This window comes from Ornithorhynchus anatinus, unplaced genomic scaffold (genome assembly GCF_004115215.2).
Source record: "Ornithorhynchus anatinus isolate Pmale09 unplaced genomic scaffold, mOrnAna1.pri.v4 scaffold_279_arrow_ctg1, whole genome shotgun sequence".
NCBI classification, from domain to species: domain Eukaryota; kingdom Metazoa; phylum Chordata; class Mammalia; order Monotremata; family Ornithorhynchidae; genus Ornithorhynchus; species Ornithorhynchus anatinus.
In genome coordinates, this window is record NW_024396749.1 from 27,845 (window position 1) to 36,055 (window position 8,211).

General features: G+C 64.5%; 1 protein-coding gene and 1 long non-coding RNA gene across 2 annotated transcripts; one reads left to right on the forward strand and one right to left on the reverse strand.

The window, feature by feature from the left end:
• Positions 1-324: 324 nt before the first annotated feature.
• On the reverse strand, positions 325-3,732 carry LOC114808864 (basic proline-rich protein-like). The gene is made up of 2 exons (XM_039911046.1): positions 2,381-3,732; positions 325-1,738 (listed from the first exon to the last, which is right to left on the reverse strand). Exons 1-2 carry the CDS (start codon positions 3,640-3,642, stop codon positions 394-396), a joined length of 2,607 nt encoding a protein of 868 aa, XP_039766980.1. The 5' UTR covers positions 3,643-3,732; the 3' UTR covers positions 325-393.
• A 102-nt stretch (positions 3,733-3,834) lies between these two features.
• Positions 3,835-4,722, forward strand: LOC120638197. Its single transcript, XR_005659717.1, has 3 exons — positions 3,835-3,898; positions 4,094-4,180; positions 4,577-4,722. It is a non-coding gene; the product is annotated as an uncharacterized LOC120638197 (long non-coding RNA).
• Positions 4,723-8,211: the final 3,489 nt, after the last annotated feature.

Genomic DNA, 8,211 nt, shown 5'->3' on the forward strand with positions numbered 1-8,211 from the left:
GCCAAAGCCCGGGGCTCGGCTCTCCCGGCATCCTGCCGGCCGGATGCAGCTCCCAGGCCTGGTCCTCAGTGCCATGGGAGTTGCTGCGGAGAGCAGGGCTCGTGGTCCCCCCTTCCCCAAGTGATGCCACGGTTCTCGGGGCTCTGGGCCGCTTGCGCCCAGGTCACCCGGGAGCTGCGCCCCGGCCTAGCGGCTGGTGCGCACTCTGCTAGCGGCCCGGTTCGCTCGCAGGCCGGCCCGGCTTCCGCTCGTGGCCCAGAGCGCCGGGTCGGGCAGCGATGGCTCCCTGCCCGCTGCGCGCCTCGGGCCTGGACCATTCTAGGGCGCGGCCCCTGGGGGCCGCGGCCGGCCTGCTGCTGCGGAGCCCGGGGCGCAAAGGCGCAGAGCGGCCTCCTAAGGGAAGGGTTGTTCTGAAGCCCGGCGCGTGCACACATCCCAGATATCACGAGGAGGTGAGGGGGGACATGGGATCTCCCGAGCCCGCTGGGCCCGCCGCTTCATGGCCTCGCGCACTGACCTGAGATCTTTGGGAATGGGCAGTGACCTCACAGGTCCCGGGACGGTGGGCATCCTCCAGGGCAGGGGCTGGCTGCTGAAATCGATCGGAGGAGCGGCCCCAGGCCGGAGGCTGCGAAGGGGGAGCTGGGGAGTGGGCTGAAGCCGGGGCTGCGCAGCGGAACTAGGGCCAGGCACGGGGGCAGGGGTGGCCAGGGGTGGTCCGGCCGGTGGCTGGGGTGGACTCTGAGCGGCTGGCCGTAGGGGCGGGCGACCAGGGTCCGGCCAAGGGCAGGGCGCTAGCCTGGAATGCGCGCTCGTCCGAGTGGGCGGTGATCGGTGGCCCTCGGCGCGTCCGACTGGCTTCTGGACCCGGTCATCTGGGGCCGAGGGCTGTCCTGAGTCCTTGCCGGGGGCTGCAGCTTGGGAGCTCCTTAACTGCAGGCGTGTGGCCTGGACAGGGAGGCGTGCGCTGCCCGAGCCCAGGCGCCCGCCAGAGAGAGCAGCGAGGTCCCAGGAGCTGAGGCCCGTCGGTGCCACCGCGGGGCTAACCTCCAGGGACCTTTGCAAGCTGGCGTCCAGGGGGCCCCGGGTCCTTTTTCCCGGTGGCAGGCTGACCTCCTCCTGGCTTCTGCTCCTTTTGCGTGAAGGCCGGCTCCATTTCCCCGGCTCTTCCCAAGGGGTGTCCCATGGAGGCTGCTCGTTCGCCGCTGCAGGGCTGGGGCTGGGGCTGCGGCCGTCTACCTTGTCGTCCCTGGGGGCCCTGACCTGGCTCCCATCCCAGCCTCGCTTTGGGCGGATTTCCCTGGAAGGACGTCCCCTGGCTTCCCTCCCTGGGCCCTCGGCCTCGCTCTGGAGCGGGCCCTTGGTGTCCCCGGTGGAGCGGGGAGGGCTGGGCTGGGCCTGCCCGATTCTCCTGTCTCTCTTGTTCCTGGCAGAGGTTCTTCTTTCGTCCGTCGCCTGAGCCTGACCTCCATGGGCGTCTGCGGTGGGCTTGCCGTCCAGCGGCCTGGGACACTGGGGGCCCGAGCCACCCCTCGGAGCGGGACGGAGCGGAGCGTTCCGCCCTTCCTCCAGCCCATGGGCCTGATCCACAGAGGCCGAGACAGGCCGCTCAGGACCGGTGGAGCCCGCAAGCGCACCCGCTGCGCCCTGCCCCGGGATGGACGTTCCGCGAGCCTTACCTCCTGGGACGGCTCGGGTTGCTTTGGCCTTGCTTGGACCGCCGGGGCCTTCGTCGCCGCTGAGAGGAGAGAGGAGCGGAGGGATCCGAATCTCGGCGAGCACCTGCTCGATATCCACGGGACAGGGGTCGGGCCGGGGTCCTCCTTCGGGGCCCGCCAGGGAACCAAGACATCCGTTGTTTCTGCCGGGGAGGGCTTCCTCGCGGCTGGGTTTCTCTGGCGCCGAGCCGGCGCCGCAAATGGTCAGTGTGCCGTCCGAATTAAAGCGGTCATAGGAGGTCCCCCGAGGGCACACGTCCCAGATATCGCGAGGAGGGGAGGGGGGGCACGGGGGACAGCGGATCTCCCGCGCCCGTTGGGCCCGCAGCTTCATGGCCTCGCGCGCTGGCCTCTGGTCCTTGCCGATGGGCTGCGACTTGACCGGTTCTGGGACAGTGGGCAGCCTCCAGGACAGGGCCTGCCTGCTCACGTCCCGGCTTGGGGGCCCCTGCCGGGACCATCTCGGGATGGTCAGGCTGGGAGGGGTCTTGCGGCCAGGATAGGCATCGCCTGCTGGGTCCAGGGCGGCGAGCCAGGATGGAAGCTTCGAACCAGGCAAGGGGTCCGGGTGGGCCATGGGGGGCCCGGCAGGAGGCTGTGGCTTCCGAAGGACTTGGCCCAGGGGCGCGCACTCTGCGGAGGGCAAAGAGAATGGCACTAACCTGGAATCCTCCTCGTCCCGTGTCCAGGGTGGTCTCCGGGCCCGGGCCTCCGGTGCAGAGGGCCGTCCTGAACCCTGCCGGGGGGCGTCAACTACCAGGCTCTGGCCGTGGACCTCCGACGCCGGACCCGCATCTTCCGTCTGAGCGAGGTGGAGCCGAAGGGTCCGGGATTCCTTGGGCGTCGTGGTGTGGTCCACAGAGCCCCAACCGGGCTGCCTTGCCGCCACAGCTCGCTCAGGACCGCTGGATCCTGCGAGCGAACCAGCCGCAGCCATTCCCGGGTTGGCCGCTCCGACAGCCTTACCTCCTCGGGCGGCCCTGGGGGGTTTGGGCGTCGTGGGACCCTCCGGCGTGTCGTCTTCCCTCAGTGGGGAGAGGAGCGGAGGGATCCGAAACTCGGCGAGCACCATCTCCACGTCCACGGGGCGGGTGTCCGGCCCCAGCCACTCGAAACGTCTGCTGCTACTCCCCGGGAGGGCGCCCTCGCGGCTGGGCTTCTCTGGCGCCGAGCTGGCGCCGCAAACGGGCAAAGCAGCGCCTGAATGAAAGGGGTCGAAGGGAGCCCCGCCTGGGCACACGTCCCAGCAGATATCGCGAGGAGCGGAGGGGGGACACGGGTGACAGCGGATCTCCCGCGCCCGTTGGGCCCGCAGCTTCATGCCCTCGCGCGCAGGCCTCTGGTCCTTGCCGATGGGCTGCGACCTGACTGGTTGAGGGACGGTGGGCAGCCTCCAGGGCAGAGCCTGCCTGCTCACGTCGCGGCTGGGGGGCCCCAGCCGGGACCATCTCGGGATGGTCAGGCTGGGAGTGGGCAGGAGGCCAGGATAGACTTCGCCTGCTGGGTCCGGGGCGGCGAGCCCGGATGGAAGCCTCGAGCCAGGCAAGGGGGCCGACTGGGCCGGGGGAGGCCCAGCCACCGGGTGGGGGTTTCTAGTGGCTGGGCCATGGGCGGGCAAAGGGAAGGACCCTGAGCTGGAATCCTCCCCGGTCCGGCTCCACGATGGCAGCGGATCTTGGGCGCCGCCGCCTAGCTTCGGGGCCCCAGCGCCCGGGGCCCAGGACTCCCCTGAATCCTGCCCGATGACCGAAGCTTCCAGCCTCCGTCCTGGGAGCCTCGTGGTCTGGTGCGGCCGGCGGCTTGCGGCCGTGCTCGCGGGGCGGCGGAGTGCACACTGGCCGGCGGGGGCGGGGCTCTTCGGCCCCAACGCGTGGAAGACCCCCACCGACTCCTGCAGCCGGGTGGCCAGGGAGTCCCGGGCCATTCTTCCGGCTTGCTGGCTCCGCGCCTCCCGCCTTCCTCTCCCACTGCTCCCGAGCCTGCCCGGTTTGTCTTCTCCGCTGGAGACACAGGGCGGCAGCCACCCTGCCCGTTCTGCTGGAGCCCTTCCTTCCTGGAACTGCCACTGGTCGCTGCGGGAACGGAAGGCACAAGCCGACCCGGCCCACTCCAAAGCGCTGGCTCTCCGGCGTCAGGCACCAACTCCCCAAGACCTGTAGAATTCCCGGCCAGGAAGACAAGTAAGTCAAACCCTTGAGGTTGCTTCGGCGCGAATCTCACAGCCCCACCCGCAACCCCCAGCCGCTCCCCAGTTCTAGGCTCCGACCCCTCCGTCTCGCCCCTCCTCGCTTCCCCGCAGCGGCTCCCCGCTCACTGACCCGACCCCCTGCCGTCTACCCGGCCTCCGAGCAGGGAAACAAAATCCAAATCTTCAGCTCAGCAGACTCCCGAGCTGCTCCTCCTCGGCGGGAATCCCTGGCCAAGTCTCTGAGAGCAACACAACACACTGCGCCATCGACGAGGTGAGCTCCTGGTCGACAGGGAAGATGGGGTCCTTCTTCTGTTTTTATATTCTCCCTAACGCGTAGTTCGGGGTGGAGCAGGCAGCAGGCACTCTATGACGCACATGGGTCCGCTGAACGGTCGATGACTCCCACACGAGAGAGAAGGACCGCCTCGCCAGGTGGCCAACCGGCACCCCCGCGGCTTTGGCCCTTGATTCACACCAGGTCCAAGTCTCGTCAACAGGTGGATTTGCGGCAATCAGGCTGCCACCACCTCGCCCAACCGACTCCTAAACGTCGACAGTTTTCTGCCTCTCTCATTCTTTCACCAGCTCTGATGTTCTCCCTCGCTCCCTCTCTCCCTCTCTCTCTTTCTCTCCCTCTTCCTCTCGCTCTCTATCTTTCTCTTTCTAGATGGAACTCACCCGAAGGGGAAGCATCGAGAGAGGGAGAAAGACAGAAAAAGAAGGGGAGAAATACACGTGATATCAACGTATTGAACCAGCGCGCGAGAGAGGGCCGGGGCAGAGAGAGGGAGAGGGAGAGAGAGAGAGAGAGAAAGTCAGGCATGGAGCCTGTGTGTGTGTGTGTGTGTGTGTGTGTGTGTGAGTGTGTGTGTGTGTAAGAGAGAGAGCGCTGAAGCATGGGCGCTTTACTGAATCAGGTTATGAGGGAGAGTCTGAAAGTAGCTGGGTCGGGGTCAACCCGGGAAAGTGAGGGCCAGCAGAGGCTAGCGCGGGGTAAGCCTGGGAATTATCCATCGGTAAACTCCACCCTTGTGAGTCTCCACCTGCATCTCTGCGCAGCCCAATTCCATCCGTGATGGTTTTAGAGGCTGCTGTTCCAAGTCATTTGGCTGTTCACCTCCCCGACTGTCCCTTGTGTGGCATGAAGTTCCCTTACCCCCCACCGGAATTGCTCAGTATAGACTGGTCTGAACCCTCAGCACACATCCGTAATGCATTTCTCCGTACCATTTCTGCCGCCGCAGCTGTGTTTCCTGGCGTATGACTTAAACCCCGGCCAAGAGGAGAGATTGGTGGGAAGGTCCCATCCCCCGGCGCACACGGGTCGGTCCCAAGCTAAGGGGAATTCATTCACTCGTGTTTCCCGAGCGCTCAGTGTGTGCAAGGCACTGTCCCGAGAGCAAGGGAGGCCCCAGGATAACCCCAGACACAACCCCTGCCCACAACCAGCTCACGGTCTACAGGGGGAGACAACAGTAAGTGGAAGAGGAACTAAAGGAACAGGTAAATGAATTCGAAATAAACGTATACATGGGCGTCACAAGGCGAGGGGTTCAGCCAGGGGGGCTGATAAAATAGTCACGGAGGGATAGACTAAAGCGGTTGTATTGAGGTGGCCCCCCTCGAAGCATGGCTGGCGCCACAGCCGCTGTGCCCCGTGGCGCCTAGTTGAAGGGCCGGTGATTGTCAGGACGGCGCGGGGCCCAGTCCCAGGCACGTAGGAAGGGAAGGAGAATGGAGAATGGAGGAGGGGGAATCTCCGCTGGGGAATCGGAGGGGTGAAGATGCGAAGCCATTGGCACAGGGTGACTCCCGCCTCTGGGAAGCTGCCCTGAGGAGGCGGTCCCGTGGAGCGGGGAAAGGGAAGGCTGACTAGCTGAGCTTCGGGGCTGAAGGAAGGTTCCTCGCTCTGGGAGGGAGGTGGTGGTTGGGCCCCGGCAGGAACCCGGGCCTTCCGAGCCGCCAAAGCCCGGGGCTCGGCTCTCCCGGCATCCTGCCGGCCGGATGCAGCTCCCAGGCCTGGTCCTCAGAGCCGTGGGAGTGGCTGCGGAGAGCAGGGCTCGCGGTCCCCCCTTCCCCAAGTGATGCCACGGTTCTCGGGGCCCTGGGTCGCTTGCGCCCAGGTCACCCGGGAGCTGCGCCCCGGCCTAGCGGCTGGTGCGCACTCTGCTAGCGGCCCGGTTCGCTCGCAGGCCGGCCCGGCTTCCGCTCCTGGCCCAGAGCGCCTGCACCGCCCGAAGGGAAGCCTTGTTCGGAAGCCCGGCGCGTGCACACATCCCACATATCACGAGGAGCTGAATGGGAATATGGGATCTCCTAAGCCCTCTGGGCCCGCCGCTTCATGGCCTCGCGCCCTGCCCTAAAATCTTTGAGACCTGGCAGTCACCTCACGGGTCCCGGGACCGTGGGCATCCTCCAGGGCAGAGGCTGGCTGCTGACATCGATCCGAGGAAGGGCCCCAGGTCGGAAGCTGTGAAGGGGGAGCTGGGGAATTGGCTGAAGGCGGGGCTGTGTAGCGGAACTAGGACCATGCACGGGGGCAGGGTTCGCAGGGGGTGGTCTGGCCGGTGGCTGGGGTGGACTCTGAGCGGCTGGCTGTAGGTGGCTGCTCGTTGCCCTCTGCAGGGCTGGGGTGCGGTCGTCTACCTTGTCGTCCCTGGGTGCCCTGACCTGGCTCCCATCCCAACTTTGCTTTGGGCCGAGTTCCCTGGAAGGATATCCCCTGGCTTCCCTCCCTGGGCCCTCCGACTCGCTCTGGAGAGGGCCCTTGGTGTCCCGGTCGTGCGGGGAGGGCCGGACTGGGCCAGCCCCATTCTCTTGTGTCTCATTTTCCTAGCAGAGGCTCTTCTTTCGTCCGTCGCCTCAGCCTGACCTAAATGGGCGTTTGCAAAAGCAGGGGTACTAAAATGGAACGAGAAGGGTTCACAGCCAAACCTGCAAAGCAAACGCTGGGGGACCCAAACTGGAACGAATATGGTTTGCAAACAAACGTGCAAGCAAAGACTGGGGGACCCAAAGTGGAAAGAAAAGTATTTGGGGCCAAAAGTGAAATGCAAAGGCTGGGAGGTTAAAACTGGAACGAAAATGTTTTGGGGCCAAATCTGCAAGACAAAGGCTGGGGAAGCAAAACTAGAACAAAAAGTGTTCGGGGCCTGGCCGGCAAGGCAAAGGCTGGGTGGGTGGGGCAAATTTGGAAGACATGGGCTGATGGTCCCAAAATGTAATGAGAAGGGTTTGGGGCCAGGCCCGAAAGGCAAATCAGAGGTCTCCAAACGGGAATGAAAAAGGTTCAGGGCCAAACCTCCAAGACAAACACGGGGGGGGCGGGGGGGGGGGGGCGGGGGTGCTAACTAGAACTAAAAGGGTTTGCAGTCAAACATGTAAGGAAAAGGCTAGGGGTTCCATAATGGACCGAAAAGGGTTCTGGTCCAAACGTGCAAGGAAAATACTGGAGGGCCCTAACTGGAACTAAAAGGGTTTGGAGCCAAACATGCAAGGAAAAGGCTAGGGGATCCCATAATAGCCCGAAAATGGTTTGGGGCCAAACCTGTAAGGCAAAGCCTGGGGTGGGGCGGGGGTGCAAAACTGGAAGACAAATGGTCCACAGTCAGGTCTTCAAGGCAAAGGATCGGGAGGCAAATTTGTAAGGCAAAGGCTGGGGGTCCAGAAATGCAACAAGAAGGGTTCGGGGCCAGGCCTAGAAGGCAAAAGCAGGGGCCCCCAAACTGGAAAGAAAAGCATTCAGGACAAACCTGAAACATAAGTCTGGGGGGCCCAAACTGGAATGAAAAGGGTTTGGCGCCAAACCTTCAAGGCAAAGGCTGGGGTCGGGGAGAAACTGGAACGCAAAGGGTTTGGGGCCAAACCTGCAAGGCAAAGGCTGCGGGGGGTGGTGGGGAGAAATCTGTAAGGCAATGGCTGGCTGTTCCAAAATGGAACTAGAGCGGTTTGGGCCTGGCTGGGAAGGCAAAGATGTGGGGGCTGCCTAACCTGGAACGAGAAGCCTTCAGGGACAGGCCTGAAAGGCAAAGGCTGAGGAGCCAAACCTGGAATGAGAAGGCTTCAGGGCCAGGCTGGGAATACCAAGGAAGGAGGGAGGGTGGGCAAGCCTGCAACGCGAAGGCTTCGGGACCAAGCCAGGAAGGCAAAGGTTTGGGGGCCAACCTGGAACAAGAAGGGCTAGGGGCCAGGCCTGGAAGGTCAAGGCGGGGGGGGCCCAAACTGGAAAGCAAAGGCAGAGTGGCCCAACATGCAAGGCAAAGGAGGGGGAGCCCAAACTGGAACGAGAAGCGGTTTGGGCCC